At 42.5% G+C, this 24,022-nt stretch overlaps 1 protein-coding gene across 1 annotated transcript in view; it reads right to left on the bottom strand.

The window, feature by feature from the left end:
- Positions 1-1,478: 1,478 nt before the first annotated feature.
- MSRB3 (methionine sulfoxide reductase B3) overlaps positions 1,479-24,022 on the bottom strand; it is a 171,468-nt gene continuing 148,924 nt past the window's right edge. Inside the window, exons 6-7 of the mRNA XM_044277192.1 lie at positions 18,240-18,337; positions 1,479-1,876 (exon numbers count right to left, since the gene is read on the bottom strand). Of these exons, the coding sequence (XP_044133127.1) occupies positions 1,721-1,876; positions 18,240-18,337 (254 nt within the window). The 3' untranslated portion in view covers positions 1,479-1,720. The remainder of the gene's footprint in view (positions 1,877-18,239; positions 18,338-24,022) is intronic.

Here is a 24,022-nt window from a genome sequence, read left to right as displayed (position 1 = left end):
TAGTTGTGTTAACTCTAAAATAAATCTATCATTATACAAAAAGATAGTCATAGATAGAGTAGATATAGTGCAGCCAAGGATTTTCACTTTGCATAGCTCCTGTAAATGTTTCTATTGCATTCTTTTTTGTGCAGGCACATATTAGTGTATGTTTACTGTTGTTTTGATAAGTTTCCTGCTTTCCACAAATCTGATGAGCAACAATGAGACATCTCCCAATGTAACCCCATCCTATGCAGTTTTAGATGGGAGAAACAAAATCTGCAGCTCATATACTTATAACTGCATAGGACACTTTATAAAGTTATTCTCATAAACGTAGTTTGATGTTAAGACACCCACAAAGTCTGACGCTTAAAGAGCACTTGTCAGCAGAATCATCCCTACTAAACCAAACACTATAATGATACCGCCTTGTGAAAATCAGTTGTGGCATTCCTGAGAAAAAATACTTTTATTCTCTATGCAAATGAAGGCTTGAGTGCATAAAGGACAGGGCCCAGTCCCTCAGGCTGGGTTCAGACCTGAGCGTTTTACAGCGCGTTCCTACGCGCTGTAAAACGCTCAGCAGGCAAGAACCAATGATTCCCTATGGGAATGGTTCTTACCTGAGCGTTTTACAGCGCGTACGATCGCGCTGTAAAACGCCCGACGCCCCAAGAAGTTCAGGAGCTTCTTTGGGGCGTCTTGTCGCGTGTTCCCTTACATAGACTTCAGCGGGAACGCGCGACAATGGGCGTTCGCTTGTCTCTGTATGCGCGATTGCAAACGCCCCCGTACAATCGCGCATACAGAGGGTACGTTCAGTACGCTCAGGTCTGAACCCAGCCTCAGTGTGCCACAGCTTTCCAGTTCTGGTCACGCCCTTCTGTGCCCTGATGCTCTCATTTGCAGAATAAAGCCTCGTGTACAGGTCAGTGTTTAGGTCAGTGATTTCCATCAGTGATTTCTATCAGTGACTGTGAGACAAAACAATGACTGGAGCCTCCACAGACATAAAGTATAAGGGAAAGAGCTGCACCTGTTCTGTGTTTAGACCCACACCTGGTTTTGGCTCACAATCACTGATGGAAATCACTGACCAAAATACTGACATGTGAATGAGGCATTAAAGTCTATTTTTCTTGGGAACGCAGCAACAGATCTTTACAAGGCAGGTATCATTTTATTCAGTAGTATCAACCCAGGCAGGTAGGGTTGATCCTGGTTTCATAATGTTGATCCTGCTGACAGGTGCTCTTTAATCCTGCAGCTTGTGATTTATTTTTGGAAATTCTATAGAAACAAATATTAACCATGCCAACAATTCAGCTTTCATTTCCTTCCTTCCACTGATTCTTTGGTTGTCCATTGTCTTTGAAATGTACACATACACTACACATTATCTATTATGTAGTATGACATGTAATGCAACAAAACATTATGCTATAAGGAAAGAGAAGTAAATAGAGCATAAAAGCACATTTTTAGGGGACCCAGATATGAACACTAATGTCCGTTTACTTTAATCTTTAAAGGATAGTAATTATATAGATTTTAGTTGAATTCATTTACTTTACTATGTTGTGTATATATCAGATACAGTCTTAAAAATAAAGATATGACATTCCTTTGATGATCATGAAACATGACTGCAGCAATAATGAATGGAAAAAGTGAATGCACAGCCGGTATTATATTCTGTAAAACAATTCTGAAAAGTCCCCAAAATGCTCTGTTTTTACAATTCAGTCTTTCCAGGTGGATCTAAGGAACGGCTACCTTCAGCACCACCTGACTCATCTGGTATGAAGTTCAATGATGCAGAATTTATACAGTATCTTTTACCAGTTGGACGAGGGCCATCATCAAAGACATGACCAAGATGAGCACCGCACTAAAAAGAGAAAATGTTGAACATTAATTCTTTATAAATTAATATTTATCACCAGACAGAAAATGCATAATTGTCCTATATATCTATATATGAGAAACCAAATTTTCTCCCTACAGAAATGTATCTGCCAACTGATAATGTGTACTTTCTTAGTCTAGCAATAAAAAAAAATGCTTCTATCTAATTGATGAATACAATATTAAAGAGACTTTCTGGGCCTGTAATATTGATGACTTGTTCTTAGGCTATCTCATCAGCTATTTGAACGGACTGCTGTGCTCCAAAACAGGCGCTGAACTAGCACAGCTCTGTACACTAGGAAGTTGCCATGAATGCTACTGCGGTGCTATGCATGCCTTTTCCAGAGTGAAGCAGCTGGTTCAAACAGCTGATCCAATCTGATATTGATGGCCCATCCTAAGAATAGTACATTTTCAGAAAAAACCCTTAATAACAAAAATGCACATTTCTTCTAAATACATGCATATGTTATATTTTATTATATATTGATGGTTTAGTGTAATGTAACACAAGCATAAAATCATATACAAGTATGGTTCTCAAATGCACAGGAATGGTTATTTCTTAATGATAAAGCAAATATTAATTTGTAAGGAAAAATGTATACTGAATTTTAAAGATTGTAATGTTCTGTTTCAGGGAGTCTAGTATTATTGATGACATGAATAGTAGAGTATGCAGTGCTGTTCCTGCAGCCAAAAACACTGGAACCTTGAAAGAAACCCGTTGGATCCCATTATAAATTAATATGATTCAAAAGGATTTGTATCCTGTTGAAAACTGATCCACCATAGCTGTCATGACTCCATTATAAATGGAAGCAGTGAAGTATGACCAAACCCTTAAATTAGTATTCTGGCTAGAAAAACATATACCCTATCCACCGGAAAGGGACAACTGTTAGACCAGTGAGGGTTAGACTGCCGAGACCCCCACTGGTCACAAGAGTGGGGGGCCTGTATCCCCTGTCTGAATAGAGCGCTGTTCTGCAATGCCCACTAATGCTCCATTAAAGGTACTGTACTCAGCAGCCTTTATGAATGGAGGGGTTGATTCCCTAATTCTCATGATAGGTGGTGGGTCTCAGCGGTCAGATCCCCACTAGTCAGGTGGATAAGGGACAACTTGTTCTAATCGGAATACTGCAATCAATACATAGGTTGTTATGGTTATATTAATACTGAATAACCATACATGAATTGTTGCATTGGAACCATTATATAATAAAAAGTAAATACGTACAAATATTTGCAAGTTTTTTTTAACTTTTTGCCCCACAATTTAAAATATTTTAAATTATTTTATGTGTATTATAATCCCACGGTGAGAGTTTTATTAACTATGATTTTACATAATAGCATATATACATGTCATGCCTTCAGCCATCTGTAGATTATGTTGGTATATACCAGTGGTGGGCAACCTTATTAGTAAAATGAGCCAAATATCGACAAAACAGCGATTTTTTTTTTTTGGGAGAGCCAAATTTTTAAAACTTCAAATATATAGGAAGGTACATTGTTATTTACTTCATAAGGGTATTCCTAACCATCTGAACATACCTTTCTCAATCCTCGACACTACATCTTCTTTCACTCCACAACGTTTTACCCTATAAGACGCACATAGGTTTTAGAGGAGGACAATATGGAAAAAAATATTTTTCATTACACCTCAGGTCAGACCACTAATCAGAACCTCAATGTTTGAAATCTCTTTTGAAATTTGAAAAAAAGGAACTCGGGGGTTCTGTACCAACGCAACGCTGTCTTAACAGAGTTTTCTTGAATTTTTATGCACTTGGAAAAGCCGTGCGAAGATTTCTGAATCCATTTACTGTCAGTGTCACTAAATTCAAGGTGGAGTTCTTTTCCCCACTCAGCAACCCAGGGTGGTACGCTAGAATAGCTCTCACTTAGAATCTGCCTATAAATGAGGGTGGTGCATTTATGAGGTAAATTTGGCAGCAGAACATAATTCTCCAACCATGATGGAACAGGGAGAGGGGTAAATTTGGAAATCATAAACTGCCTACAAGCATTCTCAAAGTCATTTCTTTGAATTAAATCTTTACCAGGGGCAGGTACACCCGAGAGGGCAGTATAGAAGTCGGAAGTGATCTGTAACCCTTTCAAATCTCCTAATCTGTGATGTGACATTGATAGCCAAATGTCTGATGGAGATTTAATTTGTGGGAACAGTAGTGTGGGGATAACTGAGATAGGCGCTAAGGGAGAAATCTTGTCCTGAGCAGATGTTAAGACCAAAGACTTATGGCAAATATGCAGCATTCCTCTGGTGAGTACGCTATCTACTTTGGTCCCTTCTCCTGTCCTCTCAGGTGTCCATAACCTATGGAACAATTCCTTACCCAACAAGGCCAATTCTAAATCTACATGCATACAGAATGTCTCTTGTCTGGCCAGTTTAAGCCACCTTTCCAAACTAATAGCCTGTATATAGGTTGATAGGTCAGGGAGGGAGATACCCCCATGTTTCTTTCTTCGGGAAAGAAGGCGAAAGGACATTCTAGTGCGCTTCTTATCCCACAAATAACTGCTCATGATGGATTGTAGTTTATTAATGAAACTAACAGGTACCGATATGGGTAGGGCTCTCAAGGTGTACATTATCAGCGGCAGGATGTAGGTGGTGAGGACATTTTTCCTGCCTAGCCAGGTTAGGAAAGGAGAGCTGCTCTTAGAGAGAATAGAGGTGACTTTGGAGAGTAGTGGGGGGAAATTAAGACTAAACAACAACTTGAGGTCCATCGGGATCGTCACCCCCAAATATTTTATTGCTTGTGTAGGCCACTTGAATGGTGTGAGGGCTTTGACCTTAGTACGCAGGACAGCTGGGAGGGAAACGCCAAGGGCCTCCGACTTATCAAAATTTATCTTAAAATTTGAGATAACCCCAAAAGTTTCGAAAATCTGCATAACCTCCAGCAAAGCCTCTTCAGGATTTGACAACAGGAGCAGTAAATCATCAGGAGCAGTAAATCTGCCTAGTTTCACTCCTTTGATCGTGGGGGATTGGCGGAACTTAAGAAGAAGCGTCTCTAGGGTGAGTACAAACAAGGTGGGGGATAATGGGCATCCTTGACGAGTACCGTTTCTAATTTGGAAGGCGTTCGATAGGGTGCCGTTGACTAGTACTCTCGCAGATGGTGCAGAGTATAGAGTATAGATAGCTCTGATGAGGCCTTCAGGGAAGCCAAAGGCTTGTAGTACTTTCTCCATATAGGCCCAGCTAACCCTATCGAACGCCTTCTCCGCATCTGTGCCCAGGAGTACAAGAGGGGACTTAGATTTGATGGCGTGGGTGATCGCATGTATGACTCTACTGATATTATGCCTACCCTCTCTACCTGCAACGAAACCTACCTGTTCTTCGCCCACAAGCCCAGGGAGCAACCCTGACATCCTGCTGTTAAGCAGTTTAGCCCACCACTTCAAATCAGTGTTCAGCAGTGAAATCGGCCTGTAACTTCCACATGCTTCCTTATCCTTCCCTTCTTTATGGATAATCGTTATGTGCGCTTCCTAGGCTTGTGGGGTCAGAGAGCCACCTGTAAGGAGGAGATTGCATGCCGTGACAAAATGTGGGACTAAAATATCTTTATACTTTTTGTAACATGAGCTTGGAAAACCGTCAGGTCCGGGACTCCTGCCTGAAGGGATAGACATTAGAACCTTTTCTACCTCTTCCGTTGTAAACGGTTGAAGCAGCTGATGTATATCGACCTCAGAAATTCTTGGGATGTTAATAGAGCTAAGGAACTCCGACGTGCGTGTCTCGATTTGCTGGCTGGTGAGGGGTATTGGGAGGTTATACAGATTTGAATAAAAGGAGCAAAACTCCTGAGCTATCGCTGGAGTATTAATAAGTCGGGGGCCTGAGGCTGATTTGATGGCTTGAATAAAGGATTTATTTCTTTGGTTCTTAATAAGGTTGGAGACTAACTTAGAACCCCTATTCCCATGAAGGTATTGTTTGAAGCGCAATACGAACATTCAAAAAGTCAGTGACCTTATGCCTCAAGCACTTAAGCAGAACCTCAATGTTAATAAGACCTCCCTGAGATCAGATGTCAGCTCAGACCCCAAAGTAAATGACCCCCTCAATCAGACCTCAGATTAGAGCCCCATGCCCCCCCATGAGTCTCATCATCCCCATTATCAACCATGATGCCTCTCATCATCACCATTATCATCCATGATGCCTCTCATCATCCATGATGCCTCTCATATCCCCCATTATGATTCTCATCACCTCATTGCCTCAGATCAGCCCCAAGTTTCATAAAATAAAAAAGCACTTACCTCTCCGGCTCCTGGATGCCGCTGCTCCTCACCACCCGCGCTCTGTGTTCCTCCTGCTGTCGGCTGTGCTGTGAACTGGCGTGCACAGAGTGACGTCACAGAGCGCATCACACTGTGCGCTGCCCTGCACAGCCTACAACCGAGGACCAGGAAGTGGTGAGTACAGAGCCTTCACCGCTTCCTGGTCTTCACCCTCCTGCCTATTTTTGCTACGGGCAACGAAAATGCTATCGCACTGTACATGTGAGCCCGCACCTGGAAGAGCCAATATCAGGGGGCTAAAGAGCCGCATGTGGCTCTAGAGCCGCAGGTTGCTGACCACTGGTATATACAATGATGACTGACTAAGCAACATGACAGACCTTTTGAGCATCATGAATATATCTTAGGGTTCTTTCACAATACAGATTTTGATGCTGTTGAAAATACCACATATTGCACAGCAGAAATAATTTTATGTGTATTTTACTCCCACAATGAGCATTTTATTCCTTATGATTTTACATAATTCCGTACTAGCATATATAGATGTTATGCCTTCAGCCAGCTATACTGTATGTATGAGTACACATTTACTGTGCTAGTATTCATTGTTTTTGTAGCTCCAACTAGTTGTCATTTGTGCAAATAATTTCTAGTTCGCCATCATTAATTACCTTAAATGTCCCATGTAAGCCACTGTATTATCATCTGTCACCCTGGTGACATCATCAGGTCAGCTTATAGCACCCATCTTTTCCCAAGGATATCCTCCTTTTACTATATTTTATCTATCTCCTTGTAAGCTGTTTGATCGTGGCATACCAGGGCTTAATACAATGGTTTCTCCAATCTCCGCAAGTAGAGCAGAACCATGGCTGTGTAATTTAGCCACAGTCCTGTATCTGATCAGGCGGGCACAGTGGCAGTGCAATCAAAGAGGCGTAATCGTATGGTGCTGGTTTTCTAGGGGCTAACCTTCTTGTAACTGAGATACCGGATGTGTTCTGTATTTTTTACGGACCCATTAACTTGAATGAGGCCTTGGACCGTGATTTGCGGACAATAATAAGACATGCACTACATTTTTGCGGAACGGAAATACGGAAACGGAATGCACACAAAAAAAGTAACGGAAGCGGAAAGAAAATACGTTCGTGTGCATGAGCCCTTATGGCATAACAAAATAATATGCCATAAATGTCTTATAGATGCCAGTTCCACTTCCCGGACTCCTTCCTGTCAGAAGAATGGGGGTCCCCTTCTTCCCTGTTTGCATTTCAGAATGGAGGAAACAATGGATATAGTGTATGTTGCTCTTTCAATTACAGTTTATGTGAATTGCTGAAACAGCCAAATGCTTCACTGATAACCTAAACTGCAATGAAGATAGTGACATGTATGCATGGCCATCTCATCTATTCCTTTCTGAAGTGCCAGAAAGGGGTCAGGAGACCCCCATTCTTCTCATACATGGGGGTCTCAGAGATGGCAACACTGTGCACCATTAGTACTTACCTATACCTGCTCCCACGCTACGTGCCATTCCTCTTCTTTTTGACATGGAAGACACATGTGAGACACAGACAGGCTTTCTGTGACCAGATGGTTGCTGGCCACACAGAATGCTGTCATGGGCCACATGTGGGCTCAAGCAGGAGCCTGTGCACCCCTGCCTTAAACAAATGTATTTTAGAAAGTATCCGCACATTCTTATAATAATAATAATACTACAATAATATTCGTTATAGCGGCAGCTGCTGGCCACCACTGTCCCACTCTCCTCACCCATCGGACCTGACTTGCCTCCCGTGCCATCCTCCAGCTTGCTCTGTCTCCCTTCTCCAGTTCTCTCATCAAGTGCCCATAGGGCATGCGTGCATGCTCCCTCATGCTCTTAACCCCTTCCCGACCTTTGACGTACTGTTACGTCATGGGAACCACTGAGTTCCCGCAATTTGACGTAATAGTACGTCATAGTGATCGTGCGGGCACCGGAGTGGTTACAGGAGTCAGTGGTAGCCGGGCCCCTGCTGTATCCGCCGGCATCGCTGTAAAAGCCAATGCCGGCGGATTAACCCCTTCTATGCCGTGGTCCGCGCTGACCACGACATAGAAGAGGTTTGTGTCAGGTGAACGATCGCATCGAGTCCCCGCACTGCTGTGGCGGGGACCCGGTGCGACACAAGGCAGCCTGATGCCTTGCAGAGGCTGCCCAATGCCTTGCACCGCATTGGGAACTACCTTCTACGGGTGCCGAGGAGATTCAGCCTCAGACTGGGTCTCCTAGGCAACCTGTTAGTGTATGACTCCGTGTCATATACTAACAGGCAATGCATTATAATACAGATGTATTGTAATGCATTGTAGAGGGGATCAGACCCCCAAAAGTGAATGTCATAAATAAACTAAAGTAAAAAAAAGTAAAAAAGAACAGACCCACACATATTAGGTATCACCGCATCCGTAATGACCGTCTCTATAAATATATCACATGATCCACCCTGTCCGATAAACACCATAAAAGAAAACTGTGTAAAATTAAACATTTTTGTCACCTTACATAACAAAAAGTGCAACACCAAGCGATCAAAAAGGCGTATGCCCCCCAAAATGGTATCAATAAAACAGTCACCTCATCCTGCAAAAAATGACCTAATCCCTCAGGTAAACGCTGCAAAAATAAAAACTGTGCCAAAACATCAATTTTTTTGTTACCTTGCCTCACAAAAAACATTTTAAAAAATCATATGTACCCCAAAATAGTACCAATAAAACTGGCACCTTATCCCGTAGTTTCCAAAATGTGGTAACTTTTTTGAGTTTCTACTGAAGGGGTGCATCAGGGGGGCTTCAAATGGGAAATGGTATAAAAAAAAACTGTCCAGCAAAATCTGCCTTCCAAAAACCGTATGGCATTCCTTTCCTTCTGCACCCTGCCGTGTGCCCGTATAGCGGTTTACGACCACATATGGGGTGTTTCTGTAAACTACAGAATCAGAGCCATAAATATTGAGTTTTGTTTGGCTTTTAACCCTTGCTTTGTAACTGGAAAAAAATTATTAAAATAGAAAATCTGCCATAAAAGTAAAATTTTTAAATTGTATCTCTATTTTCCATTAATTCTTGTGGAACACCTAATGGGGTGATTTGGGTGGTTTCTATTATGTAGGCCTCACAAAGTGACTTCAGACCTGAACTGGTCCTTGAAAAGTGGGTTTTTAAAAATTTCAGAAAAATTTCAGAAAAATTTCAAGATTTGCTTCTAAACTTCTAAGCCTTGTAACATCCCCAAAAAATAAAATGTCATTCCCAAAATGATCCAAACATGAAGTAGACATATGGGAAATGTAAAGTAATAACTATTTTTATAGGTATTACTATGTATTATAGAAGTAGAGAAATTGAAACTTTTGGCAAATTTGGTATTTTTTTATTTTTTACTTTACATTTTACCAGTGTCATGAAGTACAATATGTGATGAAAAAACAATCTCAGAATGGCCTGGATAAGTCAAAGATTTTTAAAGTTATCACCACATAAAGTGACACATGTCAGATTTGCAAAAAATGACCTGGGCAGGAAGGTGAAAACAGGCCCGGGGTTAAAGGGCAGAATGCACACCTTAATCTTCACCAGCCAATGGCTGGCAACCTGTTTATGTTTTAGGCACGTTCCCCAGTGAACAATAAGGTTCTTTGCTTTGTTGGTTCCCTACAAAGGTGTTCTGTTTTGTTGTCTGCTTGTGTACTGACCTCTGTCCATTTCCTGACTCTAATTATCTGCTGTCTGACCTGTGCCTGATTTATCATTGTAACCCATACTGCTTGCCCTGACCTTGTTACCGTTTCCCATATATGTTAAAACCAAAATTCAAACCAGTTGGATTGGCACAATGGTTCAACACCCACTGCCATAAAAATACAGTTTGTTAAAAATTTGCCACTGTGAGTGGTAGACATCTCAAAGGCAGAAAATGCCTTAGCAACTGGCTACAAGGACAAGCCTGCTTCAAAGGAACTGAGTAGAAGCAGGCTCATTCTTGTAGCAATTCACTGGAATGAATCTGCAGGTATAGTACAAGCTTTCTTCATCCCACACTCTAACACAGTCTGTAACACAATTTTAATACACTGAACAAAAATAGAAATGCAACACTTTAGGATTTGCTCCCATTTTGCATGAGCTGAACTCAAAGATCTGAAGCATAGAAACAAAGAATGTGCCGGCAGATAAGAACCATTTGGCCCATCTAGTCTGCCCAATATACTAAATACTATGGATAGCCCCTGGCCCTATCTTATATGAAGGATGGCCTTATGCCTATCCCATGCATGCTTAAACTCCTTCACTGTATTTGCAGCTGCCACTTCTGCAGGAAGGCTATTCCATGCATCCACTACTCTCTCAGTAAAGTAATACTTCCTGATATTACTTTTAAACCTTTGCCCCTCTAATTTAAAACTATGTCCTCTTGTAGCAGTTTTTCTTCTTTTAAATATTCTTTCCTCTTTTACCTTGTTGATTCCCTTTATGTATTTAAAAGTTTCTATCATATCCCCTCTGTCTCGTCTTTCTTCCAAGCTATACATGTTAAGTTCCTTTAATCTTTCCTGGTAACTTTTATCCTGCAATCCATGTACCAGTTTAGTAGCTCTTCTCTGAACTCTCTCCAAAGTATCAATATCCTTCTGGAGATATGGTCTCCAGTACTGAGCACGATACTCCAAATGAGGTCTCACTAGTGCTCTGTAGAGCGGCATGAGCACCTCCCTCTTTCTACTGGTAATTCCTCTTGCTATACACCCAAGCATTCTGCTAGCATTTCCTGCTGCTCTGAGACATTGTCTGCCTACCTTTAAGTCTTCTGAAATAATGATCCCTAAATCCCTTTCCTCAGATACTGAGGTTAGGACTGTATCACTGATTTTATATTCTGCTCTTGGGTTTTTACGTCCCAGGTGCATTATCTTGCACTTATCAACATTAAATTTTAGTTGCCAGATTTTTGACCATTCCTCTAGTTTTCCTAAGTCCTTTTCCATTTGGTGTATTCCTCCAGGAACATCAACCCTGTTACAAATCTTTGTATCATCAGCAAAAAGACACACCTTACCATTGAGGCCTTCTGCAATTTCGCTGATAAAGATATTAAACAATATGGGTCCCAGAACAGATCCCTGAGGTACCCCACTGGTAAAAAGACCTTGGTCTGAATATACTACATTGACTTCAACCCTCTGTTGTCTGTCCCTCAGCCACTGCCTAATCCATTCAACAATATGGGAGTCCAAGCCCAATGAATGCACTTTATTGATAAGCCTTCTATGTGGGACAGTATCAAAAGCCTTACTAAAGTCTAGATAAGCGATGTCTACTGCACCTCCTCCATCTATTATTTTAGTCACCCAATCAATAAGATTAGTTTGACATGATCTCCCTGAAGTAAACCCATGCTGTTTTTCATCTTTCAATCCATGGGATTTTAGATGGTCCACAATCCTCTCCTTAAAGGGGTTATCCCATCATAATGATCACTGTTAAATCTGTTAATGATTTGACAGTGATCATTTTTGTAAATATACTTTATTAACAAATTCCCACCGATTAGGATAAAATTCACCCCCACTTACCTTATTGTTGTGACTCGGACTCGGTCTCCCCTGGTTACGACCCCTGGTTACGACCACCGCTCTTCTCCAAAATCCCGATTGTCGCGCTTGCCCAGAAGACTCCTTTTCTCCCGGACGGTCCGCTCGCTGTCCTGAACGCGCACGCTGCCGCGCATGCGCGACGGTGACTTCTTCCCGGCCAGAATAGTACAGAGCTGCGTACAAGTCACCATTGCGCATGCGCGGCGGCATGCGCGTTCAGTCCAGCGCGCGGCACGGCCGGGAGAAGACTTCAATCAAGATGAAGCCCACCCCCAGCCAGAATCCAGGAAGTGAACGCGCGGTGGCAGCAGGTAAGTTTAAAAACGCAAAGTGGGATAACCCCTTTAAGTATGGTTTCCATTAATTTCCCCACTATTGATGTCAGGCTTACTGGCCTATAGTTGCCCGATTCCTCCTTACTACCTTTCTTGTGAATGGGCACAACATTTGCTAATTTCCAATCTTCTGGGACGACTCCTGTTGCCAGTGATTGGTTAAATAAATCTGTTAATGGTTTTGCTAGTTCACCGCTGAGCTCTTTTAATAGCTTTGGGTGTATCCCATCAGGCCCCTGTGACTTATTTGTATTAATTTTAGACAGTTGACTTAGAACCTCTTCCTCTGTAAAGACACATGCCACAAAAGATTCATTAGTCTTCTTTCCTAACTGAGGTCCTTCTCCTTCATTTTCCTTTGTAAAAACTGAACAGAAGTATTCATTGAGGCAGTCTGCTAGTTCTTTATCTTCTTCCATATACCTTCCTTCTTTAGTTTTTAATTTGGTAATTCCTTGTTTTAGTTTCCTTTTTTCATTTATGTATCTGAAGAATGCCTTATCGCCTTTTTTCCCTGACTGAGCTAATTTCTCTTCTGCCTGTGCTTTAGAAGCTCTTATAACTTGTTTGGCCTCTCTCTGCCTAATCTTATAAATTTGGCTGTCATCCTCATTTTTTTTTTTTTTTTATAATTCCTAAATGCTATCTTTTTGTTTTTAATGATTTTGGCCACTTCTGCTGAGTACCACAGTGGTCTCTTCCTTTTTTTGCTTTTACTGACAAGCCTAATGCAATTTTCTGTTGCCTTCAATAGTGCCACTTTTAAGTAGTCCCATTTCTCCTGGACTCCAATGAAACTGTTCCAGTCTGATAGGGACTCGTGTACCACTAATCTAATTTTAGAAAAGTCAGTTTTTCTAAAATCTAAAACTTTTGTTTTTGTGTGGTGTGACTCAGTCACTGTACTTATAGTAAACCACACTGACTGGTGATCACTAGATCCCAAGCTTTCCCCTACAGTAATATCAGATACCAAATTCCCATTTGTGAATACTAAATCTAAAATGGCCTCCTTCCGGGTTGGCTCCTCCACTACTTGCTGTAGAGATAATCCCAATAGGGAATTTAGAATATCTGCACTCCTGGCAGAACTAGCTATTTTGGTTTTCCAGTTTACATCAGGAAGATTGAAGTCTCCCATAATGATAACTTCCCCCTTCAATATTATTTTAGCTATTTCCTCAACTAGTAGATCATCTAATTCTTTGACTTGGCTAGGTGGTCTATATATCACACCTACACGAGTTACCTTATGATTATCAAGCTGCAAGGTAACCCAAACTGACTCCAAATTGTTCTCACTAACTTGTATCAAATTAGATTTTATGCTATTTTTTACATACAGGGCCACCCCTCCCCCCCTTCTTGCCTACTCTGTCTTTCCTGTATAGAGAGAACCCTGGTATTGATGTATCCCAGTCATTACTCCCCTTGAACCACGTCTCAGTAACAGCCACTACATCTATATTCTCAGATGCCATTATAGCCTCAAGTTCATTGATCTTATTCCCTAGACTGCGAGCATTTGTAGACAAGACTCTGAGCTTGTCATTTCTTAACCTTTGTGCTACTGGCCTCTTCTGGCATTGTTCCGGGGGGCAGTCGGACTGCTGGATTATCACTCTTTTGCCCCCCTTTCCTAGTTTACATGCTTCTTAGCAAATACTTGGAACTGTTCACCGAGGACATTCGTTCCCTTGAAAGAAAGATGCAAACCATCTTTCTTGTACAGTTCTTTTCCATTCCAACAAGAGCTAACATGAGACACAAAGCCAAACCCTTGGTTCGGACACTATTCACCAAGCCATACATTGAATTCCTTAATGCGCATCTTCCTGTCATGCTGAAGGTTCTGCACAGGCAAAACTGCAGAGAATGAAACAGTTGATGCAACCTCCCGTATATCCTTTCCAAGTGTGTGAAAAGCTTCCTTCACCTTTGAAACCTCATTGCATGCCAGATCGTTTGTCCCAAGATGGAGAATAACATCCACTTCCCTTTCCTGCTTTGCTTGCCTAACAATATTTAGGATCCGTCGTCTATCCCTGCTAGCGGTAGCACCAGGGAGACATCTCACAACACCATTCTCCTCAAACTTCACATCTCTTATGATGGAATCGCCCACCAACAGCTGCTTACTATCAATCCTCACCTTCTCCTTTTTGTCTTTGGCTGCAGTCTTGCATACTTTAGGCATGGGAGATGATTGTTTCTCACCCACTGTGCTTGAGCCATCCTCCATGTTGCTCTTGCACTCTGAAAGTGCTGAAAATGAATTATGGAGAGCCACAGACTGTGGGACATGCCTTCTATCCACAACTCTCAGTCTACCAGAACCTACAGTAACCCATCTTCCATTTCTAGGGGGCCTCTGTGGCAGTGGCATTGCAATGTTCTCAGCCTGAGTTTGTTTAGTGGTTAATTTAAAAATCTCATATTTCAAAAAGGTAATTTCCTACTGCATTATGGAGAGCTGTCTACAGATCAGACAGTATCCAAACCTCTGAAGAGTGGAACCTGAAATAAAAGCATAACAATTCCTGCACAGAACCAGGTCTGCCATTGTAAAGAGGGGAAAGATTTTAAACAAACAAATCTTACTTGTTTAGATTGTATCCACCTCCAGATTACCTCCTGAGTATCTCCTGAATATCTCCAATGCACTTAGACAAGCAGCACTTGAATTAGCAGCAAGCTAATACTGTGTGGCTATATATACACACACTCCCACAAAGGCTCCTCCCCCAACAGCAAATTAACACCTTACTTGCCTATGCTCATTTGCAATCAGACAATAGAGATACTGTGTCTAGCAAATTCCTTACCTCTTTTGAAACACAGTGTCTGAGTATTCACCAGAAACACCACTGACGTTCTGCTCTTTTGAAACACAGTGTCTGAGTATTCACCAGAAACACCACTGACGTTCTGCTCTTTTGAAACACAGTGTCTGAGTATTCACCAGAAACACCACTGACGTTCTGCTCTTTTGAAACACAGTGTCTGAGTATTCACCAGAAACACCACTGACGTTCTGCTACAGTGGAAAAACTCTGAGTTAGACTGTTAGTCTCCTGAATATCTCCAATGCACTTAGACAAGCAGCACTTGAATTAGCAGCAAGCTATGTAGAAACATTTTCTACATACACAAAAGACCTATTACTCTCAAATATTGTTCACAAATCTGTCTAAATCTGTGTTAGGCCTCTTTCACACTTGCGTTGTCCGGATCCGGCGTGTACTCCACTTGCCGGAATTACACGCCGGATCCGGAAAAACGCAAGTGAACTGAAAGCATTTGAAGACGGATAAGTCTTCAAAATGCGTTCAGTGTTACTATGGCAGCCAGGACGCTATTAAAGTCCTGGTTGCCATAGTAGTAGTGGGGAGCGGGGGAGCGGTATACTTACAGTCCGTGCGGCTCCCGGGGCGCTCCAGAATGACGTCAGAGCGCCCCATGCGCATGGATGACGTGCCATGCGATTATGTCATCCATGCGCGTGGGGCGCCCTGACGTCACTCTGAAGCACCCCGAGAGTCGCACGAATGGTAAGTATACTGCTCCCCCGCTCCCCACTACACTTTACCATGGCTGCCAGGACTTTAGCATCCCGGCAGCCATGGTAACCATTCAGAAAAAGCTAAACGTCGGATCCGGCAATGCGCCGCAACGACGTTTAGCTTAAGGCCGGATCCGGATCAATGCCTTTCAATGGGCATTAATTCCGGATCCGGCCTTGCGGCAAGTGTTCAGGATTTCTGGCCGGAGCAAAAAGCGCAGCATGCTGCGGTATTTTCTCCGGCCAAAAAACGTTCCGGTCCTGAACTGAAGACATCCTGATGCATCCTGAACGGATTTCACTCCATTCAGAATGCATTAGGATAAAACTGATCAGGATTCTTCCGGCATAGAGCCCCGACGACGGAACTCTATGCCGGAAGAAAAGAACGCAGGTGTGAAAGAGCCCTTAGTGAGCACTCCTCCTTTGCTGAGATAATCCATCCCACCTCACAGGTGTGGCATATCAAGGTGCTGATTACACAGCTTGAATATTGCATAGACTTCCCACAATAAAAGACCACTCTGAAATGTGCAGTTTGATCACACAGCACAATGCCACAGATGTTGCAATGTTTGATAGAGCGTGCAATTGGCATGCTGACTGCAGGAATGTCTACCAGAGCTGTTGCCCATGTAATGAATGTTCATTTCTCTACCATAAGCCATCTCTAAAGGTGTTTCAGAGAATTTGGCAGTACATCCAACCAGCCTCACAACTGCAGACCACGTGTAACTAAATCAGCCCAGGACCTCCACATCCAGCATGTTCACCTCCATGATCGTCTGAGATCAGCCACCCGGACAGCTGCAGCAACAATTGGTTTGCATTACCAAAGTATTTCTGCACAAACTGTCAGAAACCATCTAAGGAAAGATCATCTGCATACTTGTCATTCTCATCGTGGTCTGGACCTGACTGCAGTTCATCGTTGTAACCGAGTGTGCAAATGCTCACATTCAATGGCGTCTGACACGTTTCGGAGGCGTTCTGTTCACTGAGGAGTTCCGTTTTTCACTGTTCAGGGTAGATGGCAGACATCGTGTGTGGCGTCGTTTGGGTGAGCGGTTTGCTGACGTGAACGTTGTGGATAAAGTGGCCCATGGTGGCGGTGGGTTTATGGTATGGGGTTATGTTATGGACAACGAACACAGGTGCATTTTATTGATGGTATTTTGAATGCACATAGATACCGTGATGAGATCCTGAGGCCCATTGTTGTGCCATCACATGTTGCAGCATGATAATGCACGGCCCCATATTGCAAGGATCTGTACACAATTCCTGGAAGCTGAAAACATCCCAGTTCTTGCATGGCCAGCAGACTCACTGGACATGCCACCCATTGAGCATGTTTGGGATGCTCTGGATCGGCGTATACGATAGCGTGTTCCTGTTCCTGCCAATATTCTGCAACTTCACATGTCACCCATTAAGCATGTTTGGGATGCTCTGGATCAGCATATACGATAGCGTGTTCCTGTTCCTTCCAATATTCTGCCACTTTGCACAGCTATTGAAGAGGAGTGGACCAACATTCCACAGGTCACAATCAACCTGATCAACACTATGCGACGGAGATGTGTTGCACTGAGGCAAATGATGGCCACACCAGATACTGACTTGTTTTCTGACCCCCCCCCCTCCCCCCACCACCACAACAGCGTTGTGTTTATATACTGTATTTGTTCAGTGTACATATGTATATTATGAAGAATTAATTGGACTTTTAACATTTTTGTTGCTCCAGTGCTTGCTTGCAAACAAGCTATATGATTCATACAGAGGACTCCTGAGCACACCAAGATAACGGAAGGGACAATAAGACCAGTCCTCTCTATGTATCCCAGTTCTTGCATGGTGTATGCCTACTAGGGCAGTGCCACGGTGTCGCCGCACTGTGCTGCGCCTATTTGTCAGAGTAGGTCCCACTCTAAAAGGCTACCTTAATGTGGTAAGTGGGCTTATGCCTTTTGATCAAAATGTACACTAATGCCTCTTGTACAGCATGCAGTATAGGGGGCTGTAAATGTAATATTGCGCTGAAAAGTGAGTTTAATTAGATCTAAGCATAGCATTGTGGATGTGGGATCCAGTTCTGTTTTTCTCCCCTTGATAGATGCATGTTGAACCTCTCTATGTATCGCATAACCACTTTGCAGGCACACAGCGGGAACAACAGTAAGTCTTATCGTTTTGGGTGGTCCAAGGTGAACATTTCAAACTTCATGTGCTGGCACTTTGTGACTTACTGCTTGCCGTTCCTAGTATTGCTATTTGTATGTTTTGTGACGTTTAATAAAGACATTGGTCTTTACTTTTATGCTTTGGGTTTACTTGTTTGAAAATAAGTGCATATGTGCATATCTAAATTTCTATATTGTTGAGGCATAAGCTATTAGGAAATACCACTACAGAGTGAAGTTTAAGTTTAATATGATGCAAATATAATGGTTAGTGGCCCTATAGAAGTAAAAAGATACTGACCTGACTACAACTTGTTTCTACTCTGTGCACCCCATATGAAAAGTCATCAGTAAACGTTATTGCTTCTGGATTGACAACATCAAAAAATGAGGGCCATCCTGCACAAAAAAAAACAACAAAACAAATCAGAAATGTCAAGCATATTAATGAAATAGTATATAATCAACATCTATATTCACCATCATCCTTTCATTCTTTCTTTTCTTTTTATATCAGGCCAAAACATAAGGACAATGCTGGTTGAGCAAAACTATAACAGCAATACTATAACATATAGCTTAGCATTAAGTACCATATAAAGTAAAGGAGGTCAGAAACAAGAGGGCACATAAAGGCCAGTGACTTGTATATTTTCCTACAATTCTTGAAAAATGAAGCTTTAGTGAACTAGAGTCAAAATATGCACCCAACAACCCCACTGATCAGCTGTTCCCAACAGCCATCCATGCTGAAACTACCACATTGAATGGAGCTAGAAGCACAGCTCCTTTGCAAAGTGTAGTGGTAGTACTAGGTTATTGCAGCTCAGCTGCAGTAACTCAGCACAGCCACTACACTTCGAACAGAGATGTGCTTCAGGGTACATTCAATGTGGTAGTTTCAGCACCAACAGCTGTAGGGAACAGCTGGTCACTGGGACTAGTGTGTCAAAACCCTAACAATCAGATTCTACTGACCTATCCTAAGGATAGGTAATCAGTAGCTATAGTCCAGAAAACCGGCTTAAACCCTGCACAGTCAGTCTAAAACACCAGGATCTAGGATCTGCTGCTGATGGGCATGTCCTCTCCTGGTCCCTGTGACTGAAAGATCCTGTCTTATCTGCGTTTAGGAAGTGTGCGTTTATACCACATGTTATTACTTTGAAAACTTGTATTCTTAGTGGCAGAACTCACAATTCCTTCCCTGGCAAATCTTTTGAGCTGGTAAGTAAGAAAGCATAAACCAGACTAATACATGTGATCTGTGCAAGGATATCATTCAACTTCCATAAACATTTTTCTGCAATTTGTTATGTTAAGCATAAATGCTCTAAACACAACAGATTCTGTTCCTTTCCCATGGTTCTTATATTTCAGTTTATTCTAAACAAAATATAGATTATGCAATCATAATGCGTTCAGCTTTCAAAGGCATAAAACTGCCTGTATATACATGGACGACAAGTCAGCGCCCCTCCTTATCAGCTGTTGAATGCATACTTGTGTTCATTTTATAAAGTATATCTACAATGCATTTGGAAAGTCTTAAGACCCTTTGACTTTTTCACATTTTTTTATGTTGAGACCTTGTGCTAAAATGGAAAATAAAATCAAGTTTTTCCTCATTATTCTCCAATCAATACACCATACTGACGAAGTGAAAACAGAATAATCTTTGCTAATTTATTGAAAAGGAAAATAAAATCTTGCATTGACATAAGTACTCAGACCCTTTGGCCAGTACTTAGGTGAAGCCCTTTTGACATTGATTACATCCTCCAGTCATCTTGGTTATGATGCCACAAGGAGGCATACCTGGCTTTAAGGATTTTCTGCCATTCTTCTCTGCAGATCCTCTCAAGCTCAGTCAGGTTGGAAGGGGATCGTTGTACAGTCATAAGCCACTGTTGTATTGTCTAATTGTGTGCTGAGGGTCATTGTCTTGTTGAAAGGTAAAACCTTATGCCCAGGTTAAGAATAGCTCTGTACTTTGCTCCATTCAGGTTTCTCTCAACCCTGACCAGTCTCTATGTCCCAGCCACTGAAAAAAAACTCACAAAGCATGATGCTGCCAATACCATGTTCACTGTAGGGATGGCATGGGCAAGTGTGAGCAGTACCTGGTTTCCTCAAGATATGATGCTTAGAATTGAGGCCAAAAAGTTCTATCTTGGTTTCTTCAGATCAGAGAATCTTGTTTCTCATAGTCTGAGAGTCCTTTAGGTGTTTTTCTTTCGCAAACTCCAAATGGAATTTAATGTATAGATGCTTCCTTCTGGACACTCTGCCATAAAGCTCACATTGGTGGAGTGCTGCAGTGATGATTAACCTTCTGGAAGTTTCTACCATCTGCACACATGACCTTGGAACTCTGGCAGAATGACCATTGGGTTCTTGGTTACCTCTCTTATCAAGGCCCTTCTACCTCAATTACTTAGTCTGGTGGGATGGTCAACTGTGGGAAGAATCCTGGTTGTTCCAAATGTCATCCATTTAAAAATTAAGGAAGCCACTGTGCTCTTTGGAACGTTCAGTGCAGCAAAAAATTTTGTACTCTTCTCCGGATTTGTGCCTTCACACAATCCTGTCTCTGAGCTCTACAGGCAGTTATTTTTTTCTCATGTTTATTGCTCTGATATGCATTGTCAGCTGTGAGACCTTATATAGACAGGTCTCATGTTCGGGGGTCACTAGAACACCTGACATATCACAACCGAGTGGAGAACCCCTGAACATCTCCAGTGTTCACAGAACAGACAAACAACACCAAAGAAGCTAAAACAAATTTTTATTAAACAAAAGTACCAAAAAAAAACAATCAGAATGAACCCGGCCTGGAAGGAACCGCAACTGCCAAACCCTAAAAGCGTTATTCCGGTGCCCCCCTGGTTTTCACCATTTAACCACGATACAGGGATCTGGTCTTTACCACAGGGATGTGACTGGACTGCTACCTCCTGGGATGGTCCCTGTATACATGGCAGCTGTACCAGCAATCTGGGCATACAATATAGAACACTGTTCAGACACAAGACCAAGATACAGGATCACAGAGCTACATAGCCAGCAACCCATGCAAATCAGGATACATGGAAAATGGTGAACATAGACAGATAAGAACATCAACAAATGACCTTGATACATTACCTGGAACCCATGCAGAACTGATGCATGGCGTACAAAGACAGATAAGGACATACATACTATATAAATACATTGCCTGGAACCCATGAGGAACTGATGCATGACACACACAGACCGATCCAGTCATACAAAGACATAGTAACATAAAACATACTTTGACATTGTAACATAGGATATAATGAGACATAGCAACATAGAAACATAGTAAATAGCCTGGAACCCATGTAGTCTGGTGTTCCCAGACAGACTAGAACATTAACATATTGATAAATAACCAGGCTGACCATACAAGTCAGGGAAGAGTAACAAACACACTGGTCAGAAGCATGCACCCTGCACACAGCATTCCTGGAGACAGACTGAACTTCCAGGAATGCAGCACACAGGTCTAAATAGCAGGGTGATGAGAGCACCTGACCACCTGGTAATCAAACACAGGCTCAGAAAAGAATTAACTCTACAAGAAACAGAGAGCACATAATTCACAAGACACAGCTCACACACTATAAAAGGCCACAGCCAGCACGCACCACCCAAGCAACCAAAATAAAAGTGAACCTACCGCAGCCAGTACGCAAGGATGCAGGCAGCCTACATGGCAACACAGTGTCTCAGTGAACTGCACTGTGACAGACAGGGATGTATCTTTCCAAATCATGTCCAATCAGCTGAATTTAGACAGGTGGACTCCAATCGAGGTGTAAAAACATCTGAAAGATGATCAAGAGAAATGGGAGGCCCCCAGAGCTAAATTTGAAGTGATTTGTATCACGGTGCGGTTCACTGTGACAGTTGTAGCCATGCTGGCTGCATGCCCTCTCGCGTACTGGCTGCAGGCTGACTCCTGTGTATGCTGGTTGCTTGGGGCTGTGTGCTGGCTGTGGTGTCTTGTGTGAACTATGCCTATAAATGTGTGTATCCCCATGTCTGCATCTCTGTGGTTCCTGTCACTGGTGCCGTGCAGGCTGGCTGCATGCGTTTGTGTACTGGCTGTGGGTGTTCCCATGTATGCTGGTTCTGCAATGCATGCTGGCTGCGGCCTTGTTTGTAAACTGTGGCCTGTGTTTGTGGTTCCCAAGTCCATATCTCTTTAGTTCCTTTCACCAGTGCCATGCAGGCTGGCTGAATGCGCTTTGTGTACTGGCTGTGGGTGTTCCCATGTATGCTGGTTCTGCGATGCATGCTGGCTGTGGCCTTGTGTGTAAACTGTGGCCTGTATAGTTTGTTCTGTGCTTCTTGTTTATCCTAGTTCTGATGGGGTTAACATTCCCTGGTCTGTTCCTGGGTGTGGCTTATCAGGTGCCCTTGTGTTGCAGCTATTTCTACCTGTGAGCTGTAGGGCTTGGGGTCAGTCTGTCTTTTGCCTTGCTGGGTGTAGCCCCTTGCTGCTGACCCAGGGGGTCTTGTCATCTACTCTTCTATGTGGTGTCACCTGGTAAAAGCATTGTCTGTTCTATGTCTAGCGTGGCAGTTCCTACTGCTTCCGATTCTTCCTGTTCCATGTCTAGCCTGGCAGTGCCTTCCTGCTTCTGTTCCTGTCTTGTGTATGTCCTACATTCATGAGAGGGCTCCTGGGTTCTCCGGAGAAAGGATCTCTAGTCGGTGTTCAGCTCTGCCTGAGACCGCCATGCTTCCAGTCCTCTTGGGGTCCAGGCATCTGCTTGTGTGCTGGTTCCTGTTTGTATTGTCTTCTGTTCAATGTCCAGTGTTTGTTTGGGTTCTCTGCAGGTAGGGGCCGTGTGTACTGGGATCTTCCTGGAAGTGCGACCAGTGAGCCCTTGGCCAAGTTCATCCCCACCACCAGGGGCTCTGTGAAGAATGGGGCTCACTGGCTCTTCGCCGTCGTAGGTTTTGCCTCTGGTCTGCCGGTGCACTTGGTTCTGTGGTAGTTCTACCACTATTGCCTAACCTGCATATAATTTGTCATGCTCCTTTATTACACGTGTAATAAAGTATTCTGTTGGTTTCCTGGTCTGTATCTGCCTGTGTCCTGTTTGCAAGACGTCCTGGAGGTCTGCCTTGGGCCCCCGGAACGTGACAATTAGAAATCTTAGTTTTCCTTTTTAATAAATTTTCACAAAATTCTAAAATTCTGTTTTAACTTTCTCATGATGCAGTATTGAGTGCAGACTGATGGAGGAAAACTTTAATTTTTTTTATTTTAGCACAAGCCCACAACATAATAAAATGTGAAAATAGTGAAAGGGTCTGAAGACTCAAATGCATTGTAAAGTTCTCTCCAGTAACGCTAACCCTCAGTTTAGTCCATAAAAAATATATTACCTGCAGCAATGTTAAAATGCACAGAGTGCATCTAGCGTTTTATTTATTTTATTCTTAAAAGGTCAGTCTTCTGCAAATTGCACGTATCATGTAGCCAAAGGTAATACAGGGCACTTCCTAATGTATTGTGATTGTCCATATTACTTCCTTTGCTGGTTTGATTCATTTTTCTATCGCATTATACATATCTCATTTCCAGAGTTTATGGCCACTGTTGCAGTACAGATACAAACTGGCCCTGACGTGACGAGGCTTGCATGCCTATGCAAACTGCCACTGCCCTGGCCACCAGAGGGGCCGGAACTTTTTCGTATAGTGTGCAAACACAGGGTGGTCATAACTATTGACACAAGCAGTGTATAATGTGATGGAAAAATGTATCAAGTCAGCAAAGGAGGCAATGTGGACAGTCACAATACATTAGTATGTGCCTTGTACTAACTTTGTCTACATGATAAATGCCATTTGCTGAAGTGAGACAAACATATAAGAGTGGATCTGTATACATATGCTTCCAAATCTGCTCCAACATGTTCTTCATTTCCACAATAACTCAAATGTTAGAGCATATGTTTCTTGTACAGAGTAGGTTCTACTGTAAATCAGATTACATATTACAATTACAGTCACCTTATAGCTGATGCTGTTTTCTGG

The sequence above is a fragment of the Bufo gargarizans genome, chromosome 2 (assembly GCF_014858855.1).
Source record: "Bufo gargarizans isolate SCDJY-AF-19 chromosome 2, ASM1485885v1, whole genome shotgun sequence".
NCBI classification, from domain to species: domain Eukaryota; kingdom Metazoa; phylum Chordata; class Amphibia; order Anura; family Bufonidae; genus Bufo; species Bufo gargarizans.
This window is presented reverse-complemented; position numbering and strand designations above follow the sequence as displayed.